This window comes from Microcaecilia unicolor, chromosome 13, assembly GCF_901765095.1.
Source record: "Microcaecilia unicolor chromosome 13, aMicUni1.1, whole genome shotgun sequence".
NCBI lineage: Eukaryota > Metazoa > Chordata > Amphibia > Gymnophiona > Siphonopidae > Microcaecilia > Microcaecilia unicolor.
The window spans coordinates 16358924-16385775 of NC_044043.1; the positions used below are offsets into that span (position 1 = coordinate 16358924).

Sequence of the window (26852 nt, forward strand, 5' to 3'; positions counted from 1 at the left end):
TTTTATTGGGATTTATTAATTGCCTATATGAAGAGATTCAGCCAAGGCAGAGTAGAGAAAGTTTGTATAGTGCTGTACACAGTGCTTTTTGTGCCTAATGGGGTAGCCGAAGCCCAGCCAGCTGAAGAAATCCACTGCCTGAGTTACCCCTTTCTTCCTGCCTCAGGAGCGAAGTCGTTAGCAGAGTGGCTCCAGCTATGAACAATTACACTCCCCAAGCATGCCCAGTTCGTACACATGTAACTTCATTGAGTAGCCCCTAGTTGTACTTTTTGAAAGAGTAAAAAATTGATTCACTTTTACCCATTCTGCACCACTCGGACTGCAGTAGACCTCTATCATATCTCCCCCCCCCCCCCCCCCAGACATCTCTCTTTTTTTAAAAAACTTTTTTTGTGGCATGGCTTCAGAAATGGATACCAATTTTTAAATCTTTATTAAAATTAATTTTATACATCAAAGTTCAATGTCCCTGCTATATGTTTAATTAACCTATACATCACAGCATTGTTCAACATGGCATATACATCTTATACTTAAAAAAAAAAGTGTATTCTGTTCCTATCTGAGAGATTGACAATAGTTTGTATAGTAAATAAAATATACAGTCATTGTTGGCTGGTTATTGCCTTGTAGAACCAAAGTAAATATTTTCATTGCTGAGGACACTGAGATACAGAGGCTGGTTTGGAAGGCACATACAACACTTCAGGCATTTTCTCTTGCCATTTTCTGTCACACGTTCCATGTGAAATCTCTTCCTTTTCCTCATGTTTCTCTGCCAGAGACTTAGAAGCAACTGGGGTTAACCTGCAGGAAGAATGTTCAAAGCTCAAATTTACTTACTGAAAAAATAAGTCAAGACAAACACTAAGGAACTGATTTAGCAAGGTCTTTCCCCATAATACAGACTGGGAGAAAAGTGCTAGTGAACCAGGCTCTAAGAGGTCAAAATCAAACACGAAGATCTTGTGCTGCATTCTCAGACCCACAATGAGTTAAATCACCTGTATTATACAGACTTGAACATAAACCAAGATACTACTGAAATTGGCTATTGCTCATGTTTGATTTATTCTTACTGCACACCGCCTTGAGTGAATTCCTTCAGAAAAAAAAGAAAATAAATCCTAATAAATCAATCACTTTTCCCCTAAAAAAAAAAAGGGGGGGGGGGGGGAGTGTTAACGCGCATCTAAACTGAGGGCTTTTATTCCAGCATTCCTCACCTCGGAATGTTTCTCTGTTTTCCCTTCCAGCATGGTGAACAGCATTCCCCCCCCCCCCTTTTCTCTCCCTTCCATGATATCCCCCTCCCCCCATACACACCAGAAGAGCACCTACTTACTCATTTCTCTTTCCCCCAAAATAAATAAAACACCCATTCCAGACCCACTGGTAGGCGCCCCTGGTGGTCTAGTGGTGTGTTGGGGCAGGAGCGATCCCCACTGTCTCCTGCCTGTACAGGCTCCTGTCCCAAAATGGCTGCCGTGACTTGCAGGAGCGAGTGGGCATTGCTTCTACCCCAATACACACTACTAGACCAGAGTGCTACAGTAGGCCGTGAAAAAGAGGGCTTCATCTGTTCAGAGGGAGGAAATGGGAGTTTTGCTGATTTTGTGTGTGTGTGTGTGTGTGTGGGGGGGGGGGGGGGGGATGCCTCTTTTTGGCCAAACATCTCACTTTATACTCAGTTATATACAGTAACCCTTGTTTGTCTAGTGAACATCTGGGTGGTTTACTTTTAATAATTTGAGTCTGTCATGGGTTCAGGGCCAGGTCCAGCAGCATCTGAGGAACAAGGCACATTAATTACATTACTCAATTTTTCTATTCCACCCACACCACAATTAGTTCAAAACGGATTATATATGAAGAACTGGAAACAATCATTCTAGGAATTACAAGACCAAATTACAACAAGTAAATCCAGAGAAAATAAATATAAGTATCATATCAAAAATAAAATTAGCCAGATAAACAAAGCACATTTTAGACTACTTGGATAGAACAAATTTCTTAAACATTATAGCCTTAATAAAAATTTGAAAGGCAGCATTGTTAACCATCTCAGACATATATGAAGATAATATATTCCACAGCTTTGCTGCTAGATAAGAAAACTTTGCGGAGAAAGATATAGAAGATTTTATGCCAATGTGGGGAATGCCAATTTCAGTTTGTTCCATATCCCATATCTTGAATATAAAGTGTTAATCTAACCTACTATGTACCTTAAATTATTTTAAAGACCATGCAATACAATTTAAAGTGAATTCTGGCTTCTGTAGGTAGCCAATGCAACTTAACATACCATGCCAAACGAATCTCATTGAGTTCTTTGATTGGGTGACAGGAGAATTGAATCAGGGACGAGCTACGGATGTAATCTACTTAGATTTCAGCAAAGCTTTTGACACGGTTCCCCACAGGAGGCTCTTAAATAAACTGGATGGGCTGAAGATAGGACCTGAAGTGGTGAACTGGATTAGGAACTGGTTGACGGACAGACGCCAGAGGGTGGTGGTGAATGGAATTCGCTCGGAAGAGGGAAAGGTGAGTAGTGGAGTGCCTCAGGGATCAGTGCTGGGGCCGATTCTGTTCAATATATTTGTGAGTGACATTGCCGAAGGGTTAGAAGGTAAAGTTTGCCTTTTTGCGGATGACACCAAGATTTGCAACAGAGTGGACACCCCGGAGGGAGTGGAAAACATGAAAAAAGATCTGAAGAAGCTAGAAGAATGGTCTAACGTTTGGCAATTAAAATTCAATGCGAAGAAATGCAAAGTGATGCACTTAGGGAATAGAAATCCTCGGGAGACGTATGTGTTAGGCAGGGAGAGTCTGATATGTACAGACGGGGAGAGGGATCTTGGGGTGGTAGTATCTGAGGATCTGAAGGCGACGAAATAGTGTGACAAGGCGGTGGCCGTAGCCAGAAGGTTGCTAGGCTGTATAGAGAGAGGTGTGACCAGCAGAAGAAAAGAGGTGTTGATGCCCTTGTATAAGTCGTTGGTGAGGCCCCACCTGGAGTATTGTGTTCAGTTCTGGAGGCCGTACCTTGCTAAGGATGTAAAAAAAATGGAAGCGGTGCAAAGAAAAGCTACGAGAATGGTATGGGATTTGCCTTACAAGACGTATGAGGAGAGACTTGCGGACCTGAACATGTATACCCTGGAGGAAAGGAGAAACAGGGGTGATATGATACTGACGTTCAAATATTTGAAAGGTATTAATCCGCAAACGAACCTTTTCTGGAGATGGAAGGGCGGTAGAACGAGAGGACATGATATGAGAGTGAAGGGGGGCAGACTCAAGAAAAATGTCAGGAAGTATTTTTTCACGGAGAGAGTAGTGGATGCTTGGAATGCCCTCCCGCGGGAGGTGGTGGAAATGAAAACGGTAACGGAATTCAAACATGCGTGGGATAAGCATAAAGGAATCCTGTGCCGAAGGAATGGATCCTCAGGAGCTTAGTCGAGATCGGGAGGCGGGGATAGTGCTGGGCAGACTTATACGGTCTGTGCCAGAGCCGGTGGTGGGAAGCGGGACTGGTGGTTGGGAGGTGGGGATAGTGCTGGGCAGACTTGTACGGTCTGTGCCAGAGCCGGTGGTTGGGAGGCGAGGATAGTGCTGGGCAGACTTATACACTCTGTGCCAGAGCCGGTGGTTGGGAGGCGGGGATAGTGCTGGGCAGACTTATATGGTCTGTGCCCTGAAAAGCACAGGTACAAATCAAAATAGGGTATACACAAAAAGTAGCAAATATGAGTTATCTTGTTGGGCAGACTGGATGGACCGTGCAGGTCTTTTTCTGCTGTCATCTACTATGTTACTATGATGTAACCCTATCAAATTTGTTAAGTGAACAAATTAGCTGGATAGCACTATTCTGTATAGTTTGTAACTTTTTAAAGAAATTTTTATAACAGTCTAGATAAACAATGTTATAACAGTCCAATTTTGACAATAGTAGTGCCTAAACAATAATATTAAGCTCTCTCACAATATGCTAATATATCAACCTAAGCGTTTATTGTATTTCTGTATTATGTACTAGACGTCTACAAATCTAAATTTTGTAACTACCTTTTTAGCAATATGTAAGCCACATTGAATCTGCCATACGGTGGGAAAATGTGGGATACAAATGCAATAAATAAATAAACCACAATTTGAAATTAGACACCTTACTTTCTAACTCTTCTTACACTTACCTATCTGTATGTTCCATCTTTGCTTATACCCTTCACTGTCAGTTAAAATGTTCTATTACGTATCGTGTTGACATTGTATGTAGTATACCATGCCATACTTTGCACTGTTTTGAATATTTTTACTGCTGTAATTGCCTATTGCTCATGTTTGATCTATTCTTACTGTACACCGCCTTGACTGAATTCCTTCAAAAAGGCAGTAAATAAATCCTAATAAATGAAACCCAAGTGAAAATACTTTCAAACTCTTCTAAGATTGCACATAGTCCAAAAACTGTTTTAATAAGGCGGTTCACCTGGGATTTCATAGTAAGATTCTGATCTAGAGTAATACCCAAGATTTTCAACAAGGATTCTAGTCTCTAATTCATATTATTCACAATAAAGGAGGTTTCATGAGTAATAATTTTCCTAGTTCCAACTGAAAGAAATTTGATTTTATCACTGTTTAGTTTCAGAGGATTAGTAATCATCCAATCAGAAATTAAAGAGAAAACTCTCTAATTTCAATTTGATCTCAGCTATATCCATAAACATTGGAACTAACAGTTATATCATTCGTATACATGACTACTTGAAAACCTGCCTTTTCTAACTGGAATTTCAGTGAAAACATGAGAATATTAAAGAGAATGGGGGACAGCAATGACCCCTGTGGAACACCGCATACAGCTGGCCACTTACCTGAAAACACTCCCTTCATCTTTACACTATAAGATCTTTTTGTAAAAAAAAAACCCCAAAACATTAAGCCACTTCAGAACATTACCTGTCAGACCTAAAGAATTCAGAATGATCAGCAATTAGTTGTAATCAACCAGAACTGCATAACTAACATTTTTTTGTCCCTTACTCATTAGCAGTCTGACCTCCAAGAGCAAAGCACACAGCTGAGTCTCTGTGCTAAACTTTTCATGAAAATCCTGACAGCTATGCAGGATTATAAGATAATCTGTTAACTAAATGGCTACCAAACCTTCCAAAAGTATAGCCAGAAAAGGAATTGAGGCCACTGGCCCCACCCTCAGTATGTACTTTGTGCTAACTCGGTGGTAATTGATTACCACCGGGTAAGCACCAGCACTACAAAAATAGAAAATATTTTTATAGCACCAGAAATGGTTTTCACTTGGAAGAAATCCCAGATTTCAAGCTAGCTTGGATAAACTGTTGCCAATTAGGAGACAATCAGGATACCCTGTTTTGTGTATTAAATCACCCCAATGCAGCCAATTTGGCGAAATGTGGCCACGTCGGGACTTGTGCAATACAGATTTCATCTGAACATTATCGTGTCTGCTTTGGTTTTGCTGTGGACAACAAAAGCTTCTTTCTGTTTGCTGTGGTGTATTCTGCTGACACCAATTTTTAAAACAAAGTCCATGGAAGACCCAAGTACATATAGATTAGTGAGCCTGACTAATCTTTCAGGGAGAGAAAACTAACAACTTATAGCAGCAGCTTCAGAGAGCATTTTCCATCTCACAGATAGGCTGCAGAGAATACCTTCTCCTGCTTTAGACTTAGCCTGGCCTCAGAATGACATCCTATAGTATATCTCCTATCAAACTGAGCTCTCTTTTTCATCAAGCACTGCCATTTCCTCCCCTCACCCTCCCCAAAGCCAGTTTGAACTTCGTGGGTGTGGCTTGGATCTCTTTCAGGGAGAGAAAACTAACAACTTATAGCAGCAGCTTCAGAGAGCATTTTCCATCTCACAGATAGGCTGCAGAGAATACCTTCTCCTGCTTTAGACTTAATATTTTAAATTTAAATGCTTTACTTTTTGTCTATTAGATTGTAAGCTCTTTGAGCAGGGACTGTCTTTCTTCTGTGTTTGTACAGCGCTGCGTACACTTTGTAGCGCTCTAGAAATGTTAAATTAGAAATGTTAAATAGTAGTAGTAGTAGTAGTTAATGTAAAATTCATCCTTATATGAAAACATACTAATCAGAATCTAAAATGTGGATGTTAAGTTTTGAAACCAATATAAGAAAAATCAGTTTAAAAAAAAAAAAAGGAAAAATCTTAACGAGGCAGACAAAAGCTGTATCCTTGACTGACCTTTACAAAGATTCACATAGATAAGGCAAGAAATATAGCACATAAGGGGCAAAAATATCTTCCAAATAACAAAAGTTATCACTTATACTGATTGTATATAAGGGGTAACAAAGAGACTAACAACTAAAAGACAAAGAATTAAGAGGTTGTAAATCAGATCATGCTATTGGAATTCAGTACTGGGCATAACCTTTAAATTAAACATGGTGTTATTCACAATTATGTATGATAAATTACCAAAACAGTGTCCTAGGGCAAGAAGTACTTCTTATGTGCACGAATTAATATGAGATAGCTACTCCAGAAGTAGGAAAAAATGTACAATAGTACTGTTTAAATGCTCCATTGAGATTCTGTATCTCTGCTGCTGATCAGAAATCTCGGTGGAGTGCATTGAAATAATTAAAAAAGAAAGAAAATATTTCTTTATATTCCACTGATCTAGCTATGTCATCTTTTAAGGACACACATGAACATGTTTCATTCATAGTTTCTCAAAAGAAGCAGGGAAAAAAATACCATAAATTTTCATACTGGAATGTGGACCAAATATTCCTAATATTTTAAATATCCTGAAAATAAAACTGTAGAATTCTTAGCAGGAAAACAAAATTGTTATCTAGAAATCATATACACAAAGCAAAACACGGAAATAAAATTGTATCCAATAAATATTAGATTTCAGACAACAGAAATAAAACTGTAGGGCAAACTTGGGAATTTTTTTTTCTTTTATGATGCAAAAGTAGTGACAGGTCAGCAGATGTGTTCAGATGATGGCTTTGGGCTAAGGACAAAAGGTAATTTAATCCTTATCAGTAGTGCTGGAATGCTCATGCAGAGGATATAACAAGAGATAAAACTGGAAAAACCTGTTCAAATAGTGCTCTCAAACAGAAGTACAGTTTCTAGCATTGAATTGAAAACAAAGGAATGTTGCTAAGTAAACATGACAAACAGAGACACCTATAATTTCCTACATGAGCACGCAGTTGTGGAATGCATTGCCACTTGACCTGAAAACAATCTACGGCCTAATCGACTTTCGCAAATCACTGAAGACTCATCTCTTCAATAAGGCATACCACAACGATCCATAATAGGAACTGCAGCGCATCACCATTTACCTGATATTCTGAATGTTATCTCTCTATACCTGATTGCTTAATTCTATTATGTCATCCATGTTCTTTATGTAATACCAATTGTATCTTTTACTCTGGTATGGCTAATGCCATGACAAAACATTGTAAGCCACATTGAGCCTGCAAATAGGTGGGAAAATGTGGGATACAAATCTCTGAATAGCACCAGTACTGGGGTAATCAAGAAGTTGTGAGGTTCTAAAAGGAATTGCCACTAAGGGAGACGTTAGGTCTAAGGAAAAGATACCAGCCTTATGACAAATTGGATTTAGATTACAAGTTATACAATGCAGTGAAAGATAGCCTGATACAGCAAAAGCATTTATACTTACAGCTTCTGATCATAAAGTGAAGTCCACAGAACATCATTTGGGATGAGGAGTTTATTTGCCAAGATACAAGTCAAATCAGTGATTGACAACAGGCACGTACAATCAATTAATTATAGGAATATAATAATCCAGCTGCAAACAGGTGCTATCTGAATCTTAGTCGTTTATAATTTCTTTTACCAATTAAAGGTTTTACAAGGGAAAGCAACTAGGTAATTTGTCAATTCTGCTGGTCACATTGGTTTCCCTTGGAGAGAGAGAGTGGCAACCCTTCTCTCTAGCTTAAACCAGGAAATACTCTGATTTTTATAGGTGCCCTCAGGATATGGATAATATGACAGTAGATATATCTGATTGGATCTATGCTAATGTCATAGTTACCACTGATTGGCTCATGCTAATCAGTAGCCTTTATCTTGCTAACATGGTTTTGTCTTTAGCTAGGGTTACCATATGGCTCCAGAAAAAGGAGGACGGATTGAGCCAGCCGGGTTTTACTTCCATTGCCTTCAATGGAAAGCAATGGAAGTAAAACCCGGCTGGCTCAATCCGTCCTCCTTTTTCTGGAGCCATATGGTAACCCTATCTTTAGCTCGCTTGACCACAAATCTTAAGCAAGACACTGCATCCAGCTATACCTTTCCTTTCTCACACCATGGCTGACCACAATGTCACTCTGTCCTTTGGACCCCCACCCTTGTGTTTCCTGTTGTTCTCTGCAGTGCTCCAACACTGGGAGTTCAAGCAAGAGCCACACAGGCCTGTAAGTTTTTCCCTCATTTCAGAGCCTGAACCAAAGTCTAGGCAGGGGACCAAGGCTCATAGCTGTAGCATTTTTATACACTCCCCCCGACTGGCAAGTCGTCTGGCATGGACACTTTTACTGAGGCTATGCTGAACTGGAGCCAGTCAAAAGCCCTTCCCTTGCTTTTGCTGGGGAGCCGCAGAGGCCTTAGGCGCACGCTGTTGATAAGAACGAGCGCGCTGGGACTGAGCCTGGACAGGCTGCCAAGAAGCAGGAGTGTACCTGTGCCTATTATAGGAATAGGGAGCACTCCTCTTCCCTCCAAAAAACCTCCTAGATGAGGAGGTAGTAGCAGAAGACGCCCGGCGGGAGAGAGAATCCATAGCATCATTGTGCTTCTTGAGCTAATCAACAAGATCCCCTTACTTTCACACCAAAAAGGTTGTCCCCCCGACAAGGAACATCCGCCATTCGCTGCTGGACAGAATGATCCAGGTCAGAGACACGCAGCCATGAGAGTCTACGAATCACTATACCTTGAGCAGCGATCCTGGATGCTACATCAAAAGTGTCGAACGTACCCCTGGCCAGGAATTTTCAACACACCTTCTGCTGCCTGACCACCTGACCACCTGACAAAAAGGCTCGGCTTGTTCTGAAGGGAGCACATCAACCAAGCTAGACAGTTGCCTTATTGAGTCCCACAAGTGAACACTCGTGAAGAGCTGGTATGATTGGATCTTGGCAGCGAGCATAGTGGCCTGATACGTCTTTCTCCCAAAAGAATCACAAGTCCTAGCTTCTCTGCCTGGGGGCGCTGAAGCATAGTCTCTAGTACTCCTGGCTCTCTTGAGGGCGGAATCCACCACCATAGAATTGTGGGGTAACTAAGACCTCATCAATCCAGGTTCACCGTGGATCAGATACTGGGATTCAGCTTTCTTCGGGACCACAGGGCCAGAGGGGCCGACCAGTTTCGCATAAGGACTTCCTTCAGTACCTTATGCAGAGAGACTGTCAGAGCCTCATTAGGTGGAGAAGAATAATCCAGGACTTCGAGCATCTCAGTCCTGGGCTCATCCTCAACCTCCACAGGGAAGGGAATAGCCGTAGCCATTTCCAGGACAAAAGAGGAAAAGGAAAGCCTCTCCAGTGGAGTGGAGTAGCCACCTAGGGGTTAGTGCAGTGGACTTTCATCTAGGGGAACTGAGTTCGATTCCCACCGCAGCTCCTTGTGACTCTGGGCAAGTCACTTAACCCTCCATTGCCCCTGGTACAAAATAAGTACCTGAATATATGTAAACCGCTTTGAATGTAGTTGCAAAAACCTCAGAAAGGTGGTATATCAAGTCCTATTTCCCTTTCCATTTCCCTCTGGTGGAGGGGAAGCTTCAGAAAGAATCCCATAGGACTCATCAGAAGATAAATACCTGGGATCTTCCTCTGACTCTCACGAATGCTCCTGCACAGTATCGGATAAAATCTCTATCAAGGTACTCCGACACTGAACCTGCCTCGATGCCAAGGAACGATGTCCTCGATGGTGATGTCGAGAGGCTGATGCCCGATCAGACTGCGGCGAAGCTCCCTCCACCGATGTCAAAGGGGAGTCGACCTGGGTGGCAGCCGAAGCCACAGGCGGCACCACAGTCGAGGACCTCACCGCAGGAGAAGGGCCAGACACCGCTGCAGCAGACGGTACAGAAAGCGAAAGCACCCCCTACACCGAAGCTGCCTGTCGTAGCAGTCCCTCCACAAGAAAACTGTTCACAAAGACTTTGTGAACAGTTTTCTCGTGTGTGCAATTTCTTTTTGATGTAAAGCATTGAAAATTGCGCCCAGTAACTCATGCTAAGTACTACAGCAAGTCTCCTTTACTTTATTGCATCAACCCAGATATTAAGTGATCGCAGGTAAAGGACTGAATGGTCCATCCAGTCTGCCCAACAGTCACATTCATTCTCAATTCTAGAGTAAAACAACAAGGAGCGCGAGTCTGTGCCCTGAAGAGGACAGGTACAAATCAAGGTAGGGTATATACACAAAAAGTAGAACATATGAGTTTATCTTGTTGGGCAGACTGGATGGACCGTGCAGGTCTTTTTCTGCCGTCATCTACTATGTTACTATATTATATACTTGATCATGGTCTTTCTATTTTGTTTCTGGGACATAGACCGTAGAAGTCCGCCCGGCTCTGTCCTTGTGTTCCAACTACTGGAGCTGCCATCAAATCTTATCCGAATATGTCTTGTCATTTGCGGGACACAGACCATAAGAGTCTGCCCAAACTGTCCTCATGTTCCAAATTACTGGATTTTCCATCAAAGCTCTCTCCAGCACATCCAAAACCAGTTTGCTATATGCAGCACTCAGACCATACAAGCCAGCCAAGCACTGGCCTCAGTTGACACAGCTAGAGTTGCCATCTAAGCAACACTTGATATGCAAACACATATGCAACCCTTTAAGTTTTTTTTTTTTTACCATTCATTTTCTAATTAGAGATCCTTTATGTTCATCCCACGCCAATTTGAATTCTGCCACAGTTTTTTCTCCAATACCTCCCTCAGGAGGGTATTCCAGGCATCAACCACCCTCTCTGTGAAAAAGAATTTTCTGACATTAATCCTAAGTCTTCCACCCCACAACCTCAATTCATGGAGGAGTAGCCTAGTGGTTAGTGCAGTGGACATTGATCCTGGGGAACTGGGTTTGATTCCCACTGCAGCTCCTTGTGACTCTGGGCAAGTTACTTAACCCTCCATTGCCCCAGGTACAAAATAAGTAAACCGCTTTGTAACCACAGAAAGGCAGTATATTAAGTCCCACCCACCCCCTTTCCCTTTCGTTTACCATTTTCCCCTTCTCTGGAAAATATGTTTCTATATATATTAATAACTTTCAAGTATTTAAATGTCTGTATTATATCACCCCTGTCTCTCCTCTCCTCTAGGGTATACATATTCAGGTCCAGTCTCTTCACACATGTCATTTGGCGCAATCCCCATATCATTTTGTCACTTTCCTGTGGACTGCTTCAAGTCTTCTTACATCTTTACCAAGATACGAACTCCAAAACTGAACACAATACTCCAAGTGGGGCCTCACCAACGACTTGCACAGGGGCATTAACACCTCCTTTCTTCTGCTGGTTACACCTCTCTCTATACAACCTAGCATCCTTCTGGCTACAGCCACCACCTTGGCACACTGTTTCATCGCCTTTAGGTTCTCAGATACTATCACCCCAAGATCCCTCTCCCTGTTTGTGCATATCAGCCTCTTACCGCCTAACACATACGTCTTCCTTGGATTTCTACTCCCTAAATGCATCACTCTGCACTTCTTTGCATTTAATTTTAATTGCCAAACATTAAACCATTCTTCTAACTTCTTCAGATCCTTTTTCATGTTTTCCACTCTCTCTGAGGTGTCCACTCTTATTATCATCTGCAAAAAGGCAAACCTTACCTTCTAACCCTTAGGCAGTGTCGCTCACAAATATATTGAACAGAATCGGCCCCAGCACCGATCCTTGAGGCATTCCACTACTCACCTTTCCTTCCTCTGAATAACATAGTAGATGACGGCAGAAAAAGACCTGCACGGTCCATCCAGTCTGCCCAACAAGACAATTCATGTGTGCTACTTTTGTGTATACCCTACTTTGATTTGTACCTGTGCTCTTCAGGGCACAGACCGTATAAGTCTGCCCAGCACTAGCCCCGCCTCCCAACCACCGGCTCTGGCATAGACCGTATAAGTCTGCCCAGCACTATCCCCGCCTCCCACCACCGGCTCTGGCACAGACCGTATAAGTCTGCCCAGCGCTATCCCTGCCTCCCAACCTCCAGTCCCGCCTCCCACCACTGGCTCTGGCACAGACCGTATAAGTTTGCCCCGCACTATCCCCGCCTCCCAACCTCCAGCCCCGCCTCCCACTACCGGCTCTGCTATCCAATCTCGGTTAAGCTCCTGAGGATCCTTTCCTTTTGAACAGGATTCCTTTATGTTTATCCCACGCATGTTTGAATTCCGTTACCGTTTTCCTCTCCACCACCTCCCGCGGGAGGGCATTCCAAGCATCCACCACTCTCTCCGTGAAGAAATACTTCCTGACATTTTTCTTGAGTCTGCCCCCCTTCAATCTCATTTCATGTCCTCTCGTTCTACCGCCTTCGTATCTCCGGAAAAGGTTCGTTTGCGGATTAATACCTTTCAAATATTTGAACGTCTGTATCATATCACCCCTGTTTCTCCTTTCCTCCAGGGTATACATGTTCAGGTCAGCAAGTCTCTCCTCATACGTCTTGTTACGCAAATCCCATACCATTCTCGTAGCTTTTCTTTGCACCGCTTCGATTCTTTTTACATCCTTAGCAAGATACGACCTCCAAAACTGAACACAATACTCTAGATGGGGCCTCACCAATGACTTAAACAGAGGCATCAACACCCCCTTTCTTCTGCTGGTCACACCTCTCTCTATACAGCCCAACAACCTTCTAGATACAGCCACCGCCTTGTCACACTGTTTCGTCACCTTCAAATCCTCAGATACTATCACCCCAAGGTCCCTCTCCCCATCTGAACCTATCAGACTCTCGCCACCTAACACATACGTCTCCTGTGGATTTCTATTCCCTAAGTGCATCACTTTGCATTTCTTCGCATTGAATTTTAATTGCCAGACCTTAGACCATTGTTCTAGCTTCTTCAAATCCTTTTTCATGTTTTCCACTCCCTCCGGGGTGTCCACTCTGTTACAGATCTTAGTATCATGGGATAGGAGGAAATGTCCTATTGTGGATTGAAAACTGGTTGAAGGATAGGAAACAGAGAGTGGGGTTAAATGGGCAGTATTCACAATGGAGAAGGGTAGTTAGTGGGGTTCCTCAGGGGTCCGTGCTAGGACCGCTGCTTTTTAATATATTTATAAATGATTTAGAGATGGGAGTAACTAGCGAGGTTATTAAATTTGCTGATGACACAAAGTTATTCAAAGTCATTAAATCACGACAGGATTGTGAAAAATTACAAGAGGACCTTACGAGACTGGGAGACTAAATGGCAGATGATGTTTAATGTGAGCAAGTGCAAGGTGATGCATGTGGGAAAAAAGAACCCGAATTATAGCTACGTCATGCAAGGTTCCACGTTAGGAGTTACGGAACAAGAAAGGGATCTGGGTGTCGTCGTCGATAACACACTGAAACCTTCTGCTCAGTGTGCTGCTGCGGCTAAGAAAGCGAATAGAATGTTGGGTATTATTAGGAAAGGTATGGAAAACAGGTGTGAGGATGTTATAATGCCGTTGTATCGCTCCATGGTGCGACCGCACCTTGAGTATTGTGTTCAATTCTGGTTGCCGCATCTCAAGAAAGATATAGTAGAATTGGAAAAGGTGCAGCGAAGGGCGACTAAAATGATAGCGGGGATGGGACGACTTCCCTATGAAGAAAGACTAAGGAGGCTAGGGCTATACAGCTTGGAGAAGAGACGGCTGAGGGGAGACATGATAGAGGTATATAAAATAATGAGTGGAGTGGAACAGGTGGATGTGAAGCTTCTGTTCACGCTTTCCAAAAATACTAGGACTAGGGGGCATGCGATGAAACTACAGTGTAGTAAATTTAAAACAAATCGGAGAAAATTTTTCTTTACCCAACGTGTAATTAAACTCTGGAATTCGTTGCCGGAGAAAGTGGTGAAGGCGGTTAGCTTAGCAGAGTTTAAAAAGGGGTTGGACGGTTTCCTAAAGGACAAGTCCATAAACTGCTACTAAACGGACTTGGAAAAATCCAAAATTCCAGGAATAACATGTATGGAATGTTTTTACGTTTGGGAAGCTTGCCAGGTGCCCTTGGCCTGGATTGGCCGCTGTCGTGGACAGGATGCTGGGCTCGATGAACCCTTGGTCTTTTCCCAGTATGGCATTACTTATGTACTTATCATCCGCAAATAGGCAAACTTTACCTTCTAACCCTTCGGCAAGGTCACTCACAAATATATTGAACAGAATCGGCCCCAGCACCGATCCTTGAGGCACTCCACTACTCACCTTTCCCTCCTCCGAGCTGACCATTACCCTCTGGTGTTTGTTCGTCAATCAGTTCCTAATCCACTTTGGGTCCTAACTTCAGCCGGTCAAGTTTATTCGAGAGCCTCCTATGAGGAACAGTGTCAAAGGCTTTGCTGAAATCTAAGTACACGTCCTTGATGCAATTCTCTGGTCACCCAGTCAAAAAATTCAATCAGATTTCTTTGGCACGATTTACCTTTGGTAAAACCATGTTGTCTCAGATCTTGTAACCTACTGGATTCCAAGAAATTCACTTCCTTTCCTTCAGCATCACTTCCATTACTTTTCCAATAACCAAAGTTAGGCTTACCGGCCTGTAGCTTCTTCTCTGTCACAACTTTTGTGAAGAGGGACCACATCTGCTCTTCTCCAATCCCATGGAACCTCTCCCATCTCAAAGGATTTATTAAACAAATCTTTAATAAGACCCTCCAGAACCTCTCTGAGCTCCCTCAATATCCTGGGATGGATCCTGTCTGGTCCCATGGCGTTATCCACCTTTAAATTTTCAAGTTGTTGTTAAACATTTTCTTCCGTAAACGGTGCTATTTCCACTCCATTCTCATATGTACCTTTGCCAGCCAATCATGGTCCTTCTCCAGGATTTAAGAAAATCCTGAAAATCCAGAAGTATTTGTTTAGCACATTTGCTTTTTCCTCATCATTACCAACATAGCAGTTCACAGCATCTTTCAGTCTCACAATTCCATTTTTAGTCTTCCTCCTTTCACTAATATACCTGAAAAAATTCTTGTCAGCCCTTCCTTACATTTCTAGCCATTTCTTCTTCTACTTGCGCTTTCGCCAAGACATATGTCTCTCTTGGCTTCTTTCAGTTTCATCTGGTATTCCTCTTCTTGAGTTTTCCTGTATTTCATGAATGCCAACTCTTTAGCCTTTATGTTCTCAGCTACTTGCTTGGAGAACCATATCGGTTTCCTTTCTCTCTTGCTTTTATTTACTCTCCTTACATAAAGACTAGCAGCCATATTTATAGCGCCTTTCAGTCTAGACCACTGCCTTTCTAATTCTTATATATCCTCCCAGCCCATCAGCGCTTTCTTCAGGAATTCCCCCATTTTACTAAAGTCAGCATGTTTGAAATCCAGGAGTTTTGAGTGGCTGCCCTCCCCTTAAGCTTTTATATCAAACCAAACAGTTTGATGATCACTGCTGCTCAGGTGGGCACCCACTTGGACATTAGGTATACTTTCTCCATTTGTGAGCACCAGATTCCGCGTCACTCCCTGCCTCGTGAGTTCTGTCACCATTTATCTGAGCAGAGCACTTTAAAAGGCATCCACGATCTCTCTACTTCTTTCTGATTCTGCAGATGGAACCTTCCAATCTGCATCCGGCAGGTTGAAATCTCCCAGCAACAGCACCTCTCTTTTCTTTACCAACTTTTGGATATCTGTAACCAGATCTTTATCTAGTTTCTCCGATTGTGTCAGAGGTCTGTAGACAACACCCATGTGGACAGAGGTTCCATCATTTCTTTTCAAGGTGATCCATATCACTTCTTCCTTTCCCCAGGCCCCTGGCATTTCAGTCACTGTGATATCGTTGCTCACATACAGAGCTACTCCTCCACATTTGCGACCATTTCTATCCTTCTTAAATAGATTGTAGCCTGGTATGTTTGCATCCATTCATGGGAATCATTGAATCATGTCTCTATGAGAGCAACAATGTCTAAGTCTGCCTCTAACATCAGGGCTTGCAGATCATGAACTTGCTAAGTCCTGCCTAGACTGCGAGCATTTGTGGTCATCGCATTTCAGCTACATTTCAGTGGCAGTCTCATCTTATGTTTAGTTTTTTGTTTGGTCTCACTTCCTGCTGTGTTGGTAAAAAGTGATTTGCTAAGATTGTTGTTGTTTTCATTGCTTTCTTTACTACTGTCACATCTTGTCTTTAGCTGGGGGTGACCACTAGAAGTGACTTGCCTCCATATGCCAGCGCCTAGAAACGTATTGTCTGAATTTCTCACCAAGGATTTTTTTCCTGCCACAGGAGATGCAGTACATTGTTAATCTTTTGTTTTTCGATATATTGCCCCAGTGTCCTATGTACCTAAAACCTTCTTGATGACACCAGGTCAAAAGCCACCTACTGAAATTCTAGGTATTTTGTAAACTTTCCCTCTCCGAAGCTACTGTTTGTACCAAAGGTTATAACCCCTCCCCCTGCTCCTGATTAAGCTCTCTGTGCTGCAAGTGGGGTATTATTGGCCAGGTCATTTGTTCCCATGTGGATAACAACATCAGTGTTAGACTCCTTAGTTTTTCCTCTGATTATTGTATTTGCCTAGTACTCCTGGTAGCTGAGGAGCCTGGAAGGCATTTCACTTTGCAAGGCCCCTTGAACTATGTTCCAAAGTTAATGCAAAGAAATGTGCAGACAACCTGAAGATGAAATGCACAGTTGTCTAGAGCTGTGGACCTTAGTGCATGGTCTGAGGAGTGAAAATTAGCTAATGCTTCTGCAATGAGCATTAGTGAGGGCTTCAAGCCAGTTTTTTCTCGTGTGCAAGAATGAAATACCCACAGCCTTTTCCTTGTTTTACTGAAAGAAATGAGTCAATTAAAAAGAAAAACAGCAAGAGAATGTGCAGGTCAGGTGATCATATCATGCACGTTTAAAGGGAAGGTGCCAAGGCTGTGAAATGATGAGCAATATGCTCAACTGTAGAAATGTACAGAATATATATTCCAGATATCCAGAATTGTATGTAAGTTTCTCCAACACCCAGTACAACCTATGTGTAAAATATTGATTCTGCTGCTAATGATTGTCTAATGTAGTATGTTTCCACGGCAACTGACCATTTTGGTAGCCACCATCCTATGGTCTCCAGAATTGTACACGATACTCTAATTCAGGCCTCACCACACTATCACCTCCTTTTTCCTGTTGGCTATTCATAGTAACATAGTAGATGATGGCAGAAAAAGACCTGCACGGTCCATCTAGTCTGCCCAACAAGATAAACTCATACGTGCTACTTCTTGTGTATACCTTACCTTGATTTGTATCTGCCATTTTCAGGACACAGACCGTAGAAGTCTTGCCCAGAACTAGCCCAATTTTCAGGACACAGACTGTAGAAGTCTTGCCCAGAACTAGCCCCACTACCCAAAAACCAGCCCCGTCTCCCAATCTCGGCTAAGCTTCTGAGGATCCATTCCTTCTGCACAGGATTTCTTTATGTTTATCCCACGCATGTTTGAATTCCGCTACCGTTTTCATCTCCACCACCTCCCGCGGGAGGGTATTCCAAGTATCTACCACTCTCTCCGTGAAAAAATACTTCCTGACATTTTTCTTGAGTCTGCCCCCCTTCACTCTCATATCATGTCCTCTCGTTCTACTGCCCTCCCATCTCCGGAAAAGGTTCGTTTGCAGATTAATACCTTTCAAATATTTGAACGTCTGTATAATATCACCCCTGTTTCTCCTTTCCTCCAGGGTATACATGTTCAGGTCCGCAAGTCTCTCCTCATACGTCTTGTAAGGCAAATCCCATACCATTCTTGTAGCTTTTCTTTGCACCGCTTCCATTTTTTTTTACATCCTTAGCAAGGTACGGCCTCCAGAACTGAACACAATACTCCAGGTGGGGCCTCACCAACGATTTATACAGGGGCATCAACACCTCTTTTCTTCTGCTGGTCACACCTTTCTCTATACAGCCTAGCAACCTTCTGGCTACGGCCACCGCCTTGTCACACTGTTTCGTCACCTTCAGATCCTCAGATACTATCACCCCAAGATCCCTCTCCCCATCCGTAACTATCAGACTCTCCCCGCCTAACACATACTTCTCCCGTGGATTTCTACTCCCTAAGTGCATCACTTTGCATTTCTTCGCATTGAATTTTAATCGTCAAACCTTAGACCATTCTTCTAGATTCCGTAGATCCTTTTTCATGTTTTCCACTCTCTCCCGGGTGTCCCCTCTGTTACAAATCTTAGTATCGTCCGCAAAAAGGCAAACTTTACCTTCTAACGCTTCGGCAATGTCACTCATAAATATATTGAACAGAATCGGTCCCAGCACCAATCCCTGAGGCACTCCACTACTCACCTTCCCCTCCTCCGAGCGAATTCCATTCACCACCACCCTCTGGTTTCTGTCCGTCAACCAGTTCCTAATCCAGTTCACCACTTCAGGTCCTATCTTCAGCCTGTCCAGTTTATTCAAGAGCCTCCTGTGGGGAACCGTGTCAAAAGCTTTGCTGAAATCTTAGTAGATTACGTCCATAGCACGTCCTTGATTCAATTCTCCAGTCACCCAGTCAAAGAATTCAATGAGATTCGTTTGACACGATTTCCCTTTGGTAAAACCATGTTGTTTTGGATCTTGCAACTTATTGGCTTCCAGGAAATTCACTATCCTGTCCTTTAGCATCGCTTCCATTACTTTTCCAATAACCTAAGTGAGGCTTACCAGCCTGTAGTTTCCAGCTTCTTCCCTATCACCACTTTTGTGAAGAGGGACCACCTCCGCCGTTCTCCGATCACACGGAACCTCTCCCGTCTCCAAGGATTTATTAAACAAATCTTTAAGAGGACCAGCCAGAACCTCTCTGAGCTCCCTCAATATCCTGGGGTGGATCCCGTCCGGTCCCATGGCTTTGTCCACCTTTAGGTTTCCTAGTTGTTCATACACACTTTCTTCTGTGAACAGTGCTAAATCCACTCCACTCTCACATGTACTTTTGTCAGTCCATCTCGGTCCTTCTCCAGGATTTTCTTCTGTGAAAACAGAACAAAAGTATCTATTTAGTAAATTTGCCTTTTCTTCATCATTTTCTACATAGCGGTTCGCAGCATCTTTCAGTCTCACAATTCCCTTTTTAGTCTTTTTCCTTTCACTAATATACCTGAAGAAATTTTTGTCACCCCTCCTTACCTTTCTAGCCATTTGTTCTTCCGCATGCGCTTTCGCCAGACGTATCTCTCTCTTGGCTTCCTTCAGTTTCATCCGGTATTCCTCTCCGTGTTCCTCTTTTTGAGTTTTTCTGTATTTCAGGAACGCCAACTCTTTATCCTTTATTTTCTCAGCCACTTGCTTGGTTTCCTTTTTCTCTTGCTTTTATTTACTCTCCTTACATAAAGGTCTGTGGCCCTATTTATTACTTCTTTCAGCCTAGACCACTGTCCTTCCACTTCTTGTACGTTCTCCCAGCCCATCAGCTCCTTCCTCAGGTATTCCCCCATTTTACTAAAGTCAGCATGCTTGAAATCCAGGACATTGAGTTTAGAGTGGCCGCCCTCCACTTCAGCCGTCATATCAAACCAAACCGTTTGCTGGTCACTGCTTCCCAGGTGTGCACCCACTCGGACATTTGACACAATAACCCCATTTGTGAGCACCAGATCCAGCGTCGCTCCCTCCCTCGTGGGTCCCGTCACCATTTGTCTGAGCAAAGCACTTTGGAAAGCATCCACGAGATCTCTACTTCTTTCCGATTCCGCAGACGGAACCTTCCAATCTACATCCGGCAGATTGAAATCTCCCAGCAACAACACCTCGCTCTTGTTTCCCAACTTTTGAATATCCGCGATCAGGTCTTTATCTAATTTCTCTAATTGTGTCGGAGGTCTGTAAACAACACCCACAGAGGTTCTATCATCTCTCTTTAAGGTGATCCATATCGCTTCTTCCTTTCCCCAGGTCCCTGTCATTTCAGTCGCTGCAATCTCATTTCTCACATATATAGCTACTCCTCCACCTTTACGACCCTCTCTATCCTTCCTAAATACATTATAGCCTGGTATGTTTGCATCCCATTCATGGGAACCATTGAGCCACGTCTCTGTGATTGCAACAACATATAAGTCTGCCTCCAACATCAGGGCTTGAAGGTCCCAGTGTGTCAGCTAAATGCTGTATCAAGGAAATTCTCTAGATGGGACCAGAAATGGTACAGTCTGATCAAAGAATTTTCAATTGATTTAACTTTCAAATTGCCCTAGAATATAACTTTCCTTTTGTAAATAAATCTAAATATTCCCAATAATTATAGCAGTTTCAGCAATGTAAAATGCAACTTTATAGCCACAATGCAATGCAGTTTGAACAGCCTATCCTCTCTATCAGAGCTTGGCAGGAAAAGAAAGAAAGAAAGAAAAAGAAAGAAAGAAAGAAAGAAAGAAAGAAAGAAAGAAAGAAAGAAAGAAAGAAAGAAAGAAAGAGGGTTCACAAGGCAAATTAATTAAGCAATAAGCATTAAATTAAAGAGAATATCAGCCAGAAAGTTGAGAAGTTTGGAATTTAAATAGTCAGAATTTACTTTACTTTGCAGGAGTTTGGTTCAGGTCCAGCACCTGGAATGTTACAAACAAGTGGTTTGTCTCTCTATTCAGAGCCCAACCCACCTCCTGCTGTGCAGTGATTTCCTCCCAGTGTGTCAGCTAAATGCTGTATCAAGGAAAGTCTCTAGATGGGACCAGAAATGGTACAGTCTGATCAAAGAATTTTCAATTGATTTAACTTTCAAATTGCCCTAGAATATAACTTACGAGAATTAGGTGGGAGTGCCAAATAAAAACCATGACAAAAACTATAAAAATAAATCTACGGAACTGAACAAGGGGGCACTGGATAAACAAAGAACCAAAACAAACAATAAAAATAATAATGATGATTGTCAAAAAAACAAGTAAATGAAACCAATATAAAAAATATGAAAAATATTATATGTGAAAAAGAATATATATGTAAATAAATATGTATGTATATACAAAGTATACTCGCATTCATGAAATTGTGATAATGAATTTGAAATAAATAACTGAAAAGGACAAAAGTTTAACAAAAATAGGAAGAAGGTAAAATTGATAATAAAACATACTAATAAAAAAAATATATATATATAAGAAAATGAATAAATAAAAAAACATACTAATCAAAAAAATAAAAAAAATATTAAAACTTAATAAATAAAAAAAACAATTAAAAAATGAAAAAAAACGAATGATAAAGAATGAAAAAAATGAAAATAAAGGAAGAAAATAAAAAAGGGGGGTGCATGAATCCAAATTTAAAAAAGGGGGTGAAAAAATGAATGAAAAATGCCCGGAGTAAAATAAAATAATGAAGACATCAAAACGAAGCAGTAAATACTTATGTACATATAATCAAACACATGTATATTAAAATATATTCAAAACACAATGTAAACAAAGATAATAAGAATGATATACATAAGAATATTAAGATCATACAAAGACATACATAAAGCATGAAAAAATATACAATATATTATGTGGAATACAAAAAAAAAAAAGAAAACAACACCTCCACACGTGTGTATACCATATGGCATGAAATATACATGATAAATTAGCGTGAAAAATCAAGTAAGAGAAGATCAAAATAAATAGTCAAAGTTTAAAATAACCCTGAAGTTGATAATAAAAATATGTCTGCTGTATAAGTGTACATGAAAGTAACAAGACTGAAAATACTGTTAAAACTATAGGAATGGGCGAAAGTCTCTCTCATTATTTAGGCCATTAGGACTGAGGGTATTTAAACCATAAATCAACCTTTGTTCTTCCTGCAGTATGAGTCTGTCAATGTCACCTCCTCTCCATTTTCTGGTAAATGTTTTGAACACAAGGTATTTGATATCTGCTGTAGTGTGGTTAGCTGCCTGCCAATGTTGAACCAAAGGTTCATAGAAATATGCTAGCCCTTGCTCTCAGTAAAATACAGGCCAATGGCCCAGGCTAAGAGCTAGGCCTCTTAAAATCCAAAAATCATCTCTGATACAAAATACATTTCACTGCAGCTCAAGCTGAAATGAGTTCCCAGAGAGTTAGGCCTGTAAAAATCAGAGATCACCTTTGACACAGTTATATTTCACTGTAGCAAGTGCTGAGCTGGCAAGGGAGGGGGCATTTGCTCTTGTCCACAATCCTGAGACTGGCACCTGCAAGAAGTCATGAGCCAGGATGTTTTGATTAAAATGAAAGATAGTAGAGGGTTAGCTGCAAGTAAAGGGAGGAGGGAGCTGAAGAGAGCATAATGACCTATGAAGTCATCTCACAAGATGCGCTCTGGATATATCTTGCTTATAGTTAGAGCTTGAGAACTTGTGGCCAAGAGTCCTGGTGACAAAGCTAGGGTCCATTGGAATGAATAGGGTTAAAATGGTATATAAGGAACAGTCTGAGGGGTATTAGATCAGAAAAAGAGTGCAGAAGTCTCAGAAGGTTGGAGAGAGAGACATGTCGTGAACTGCTGTACCATCATATGAATACCTGCTTGCCTGTACCATCTTTGGTGAGATGACAATGCTAATAAACTATATTACTCTATCTACTGAATACTGGGCTCCTTTCTAATTGGGGAGGTTGCTACTGCCTGACGGTGTACGCCTGTCATGAGCAGATACAAGGTTGGGGTGATTAAGTACCTAGAGGGGATAGACAATTCTGTCCAGGGTAATAGAAAAACCATGGCTCCGCTGCGCAACAGAGATGGCAGATCCTAATAAAATAAACAGTCCCCAGGTGAATTACAACTCTGCCATATGTTCCCTTGGGGATATAATGGTAGGAATGGGTATGAACTGAGCACATTATATTCACAAAAAGTTTTATAAACAAAATTTAGTTTATTGATTAAATTTCAACCGCCAGACCCTTGACCATTCTTCTGGAGATCCTTTCTCATGGTTTCTACACCCACCAAGGTACCCACTCTATTGACTATCTTCGTGTCATCCGCAAAAAGGCAAACTTTACCTTCTAACCCTTCAGCAATGTCTCACACATGTATATTAAACAGAATTGGCCCCAGCACCGACCTCTGAGGCACTCCACTACTCACCTTCCTTTCCTCAGAGCTGATTCCATTTACCACCACCTTCTGCCGCCTATCGTTCAACCAGTTTCCAATCTAGTTCACCTCTCTCTATACAGCCTAGCAACCTTCTAGCTACAAGGCGGTGACGGTAGCCAGAAGGTTACTAGGCTGTATAAAGACAGGTGTGACCAGCAGAAGAAAGGAGGTGTTCATGCCCCTGTATAAGTCATTGGTGAGGCCCCACCTGGAGTATTGTGTTCAGTTTTGGAGGCCGTATCTTGCTAAGGATGTAAAAAGAATTGAAGCGGTTCAAAGAAAAGCTACAAAAATGGCATGGGATTTGCGTTACAAGACGTATGAGGAGAGACTTGCTGACCGGAACATGTATACCCTGGAGGAAAGGAGAAACAGGGGTGATATGATACAGATGTTCAAATATTTGAAAGGTATTAATCCGCAAACGAACCTTTTCTGTAGATGGGAAGGCGGTAGACCTAGAGGACATGAAATGAGATTGAAGGGGGGCAGACTCAAGAAAATTGTCAGTATTTTTTCACGGAGAGAGTGGTGGATACTTGGAATGCCTTCCCGCGGGAGGTGGTGGAGATGAAAATGGTAACGGACTTCGAAAATGCGTGGGATAAACATAAAGGAATCCTGTTCAGAAGGAATGGATCCTCAGAAGCTTAGCTGAGAACGGGTGGCAGAGCCGGTGGTGGGAGGTGGGGCTAGTGGTTGGGAGGCAGTGGCAGTGCTGGGCAGATTTCTACGGTCTGTGCCCTGAAAAAATGAAGATACATACCTGTAGCAGGTATTCTCCGAGGACAGCAGGCTCTATATTATCACATATGGGTCATCGTCCGCGATGGACCAGGAGACCGGAGCACTTGCAAAGCAAAAAACCAAAGAGTCTTCTAGAATGCAGCGTTGCGCGAGACCAACACACTGTGCATGCGCGAGCAACTTCCCGCCCGCAACGCGAACGTACTACTTCAGTTTCATAGAAAGCAAAAATATATAACAGGAACAACTCCAAAGGGGAGGAAGGTGGGTTGTGATAATATTCAGCCTGCTGTCCTCGAAGAATACCTGCTACAGGTATGTATCTTCATTTTCTCAGAGGACAAGCAGGCTGATATTATCACTTATGGGGTATCCCTAGCCCCCAGGCTCACTCAAAACAATGAACACTGGTCAATTGGGCCTCGCAACGGCGAGGACATAACATAGATTGACCTGAAAAGAAACACAACTAAGTGAGAGTATAGCCTGGAACATAACATAAATGGGCCTAGGAGGGTGGAATTGGATTCTAAACCCCAAACAGATTCTGCAGCACCGACTGCCCAAAGCGACTGTCGCGTTGGGAATCCTACTGAAGGCAGTAGTGAGATGTGAATGTGTAGACAGATGACCTCATCGCAGCCTTGCAGATCGCTTCAATGGAGGCTGACTTCAAGTGAGCCACTGACACAGCCATGGCTCTGACATTATGAGCCGTGACATGGCCCTATAGAGTTAGCCCAGCTTGGGCGTAAGCGAAGGAAATGCAATCTGCTAGCCAATTGGAGATTGTGCGTTTTCCGATGGCGACTCCCCTCCTGTTGGGATTAAAAGAAACAAACAACTGGGCGGACTGACGATAGGCTTTGTCTGCTCCACATAAAAGGCCAATGCTCTCTTACAGTCCAAGTTGTGCAACTTGTCTTCACCAGGGCGGGTATGTGGATGGGGAAAAAATGTTGGCAAGACAATTGACTGATTCAGATGGAACTTCGACACCACCTTTGGCAAGAACTTAGGGTGAGTGCAGAGGACTACTCTGTTATGTTGAAATTTAATATAAGGTGCATGCACTACCAGGGCTTGGAGCTCACTGACTCTACGAGCTGAAGTAACACCCACCAAGAAAATGACCTTCCAGGTCAAGTATTTCAGATGGCAGGAATTCAGTGGCTCAAAAGGAGCTTTCATCAGCTGGGTGAGAATGACATTGAGATCCCATGACACTGGTGGAGGTTTGACAGGGGGCTTTGACAAAAGCAAACCTCTCATGAAACTAACTACTAAAGGCTGACCTTCTACCCGTTGATGGTAAGCACTAATTGCACTAAGATGAACCCTTATTGAGTTGGTCTTGAGACCAGACTCTGATAAGTGTAGAAGGTATTCAAGCAGGGTCCATGTAGGACAAGAAAAGGGATCTAGGGCCTTGCTGTCACACAAGATGGCAAACCTCCTCCATTTAAATGAATAACACTTGTGGAATCTTTCCTGGAAGCAAGCAGGACTCAGGAGACACCCTCTGAAAGACCCAAGGAGGCGAATTCTAAGCTCTCAACATCCAGGCCATGAGAGCCAGAGACTGGAGGTTGGGATGTAGAAGCAACCCCTCGTTCTGAGGGTCGGAAAACACTCCAATTTCCACGGTTCTTCGAAGGACAACTCCAGAAGAAGAAGGAACCAGATCTGACGGTTCCCTTGTCTTGTTTGAGTTTCAGCAGAGTTTTCCCTACTAGAGGTATGGGAGGATAGCATACAGAAGGCCTGTCGCCCAATGAAGGAGAAAGGCATCTGACGCTAGTCTGTCGTGGGCCTGAAGTCTGGAACAGAACTGAGGGACCTTGTGATTGGTTTGAGTGGCAAAAAGATCCACCGAGGGGGTGCCCCACGCTCGGAAGATCTTGCGGACAATGTCCATGTTTAGAGACCACTCATGAGGTTGCATTATCCTGCTCAGTCTGTCGGCCAGACTGTTGTTTACGACTGCCAGGTATGTGGCCTGGAGAAACATACCGTGATGGTGAGCCAAAAGCCACATCCTGATGGCTTCCTGACACAGCAAGCGAGATCCGGTGCCCCCCTGCTTGTTGGTGCAATACATAGCAACCTGATTGTCTGTCTGAATTAGAATGATCAGATTGGACAGCCGATCTCTGAAAGCCTTGAGAGTGTTCCAGATTGCTCGTAATTCCAGGAAGTTGATCTGAAAATCCTTCTCCTGGGAGGACCAATCTCCCTAAGTGTGAAGTCCATCTCCATGAGCTCCCCACCCCAGGAGGGATGCATCTGTCGTCAGCACTTTTTGTGGCGGAGGAATTTGAAATGGATGTCCCAAGGTCAAATTGGATCGAATGGTCCACCACTGAAGGGAACTGCAAAATTTGGTGGAAAGATGGATGACATCCTCTAGATCCCCTATGGCCTGGCACCACTGGGAAGCTAGGGTCCATTGAGCTGATCTCATATGTAGGCGTGCTATGGGAGTTACATGAACTGTGGAGGCCAAAAAGTCTCAACATCTGCCGAGCTGTGATCTGTTGAGATGCTCGAGCCAAGGACACTAGGGCCAGGAGATCGTCTGCCCTTGCCTGAGGAAGATAAGCTCGAGACGTCCGTGTGTCCAACAGAGCTCCACTGAATTGCAATGTCTGAACCA

At 42.7% G+C, this 26852-nt stretch overlaps 1 protein-coding gene across 6 annotated transcripts in view; it reads right to left on the bottom strand.

Annotated features, from left to right (window-relative positions):
* Nucleotides 1–417: 417 nt before the first annotated feature.
* SPDL1 (spindle apparatus coiled-coil protein 1) overlaps nucleotides 418–26852 on the bottom strand; it is a 347822-nt gene continuing 321387 nt past the window's right edge. For all 6 annotated transcript variants that reach the window (XM_030222480.1, XM_030222482.1, XM_030222476.1 and 3 more), the window contains one exon: nucleotides 418–810. In XM_030222480.1, coding sequence (XP_030078340.1) covers nucleotides 654–810 — 157 coding nt within the window. In that variant the 3' untranslated portion in view covers nucleotides 418–653. The remainder of the gene's footprint in view (nucleotides 811–26852) is intronic.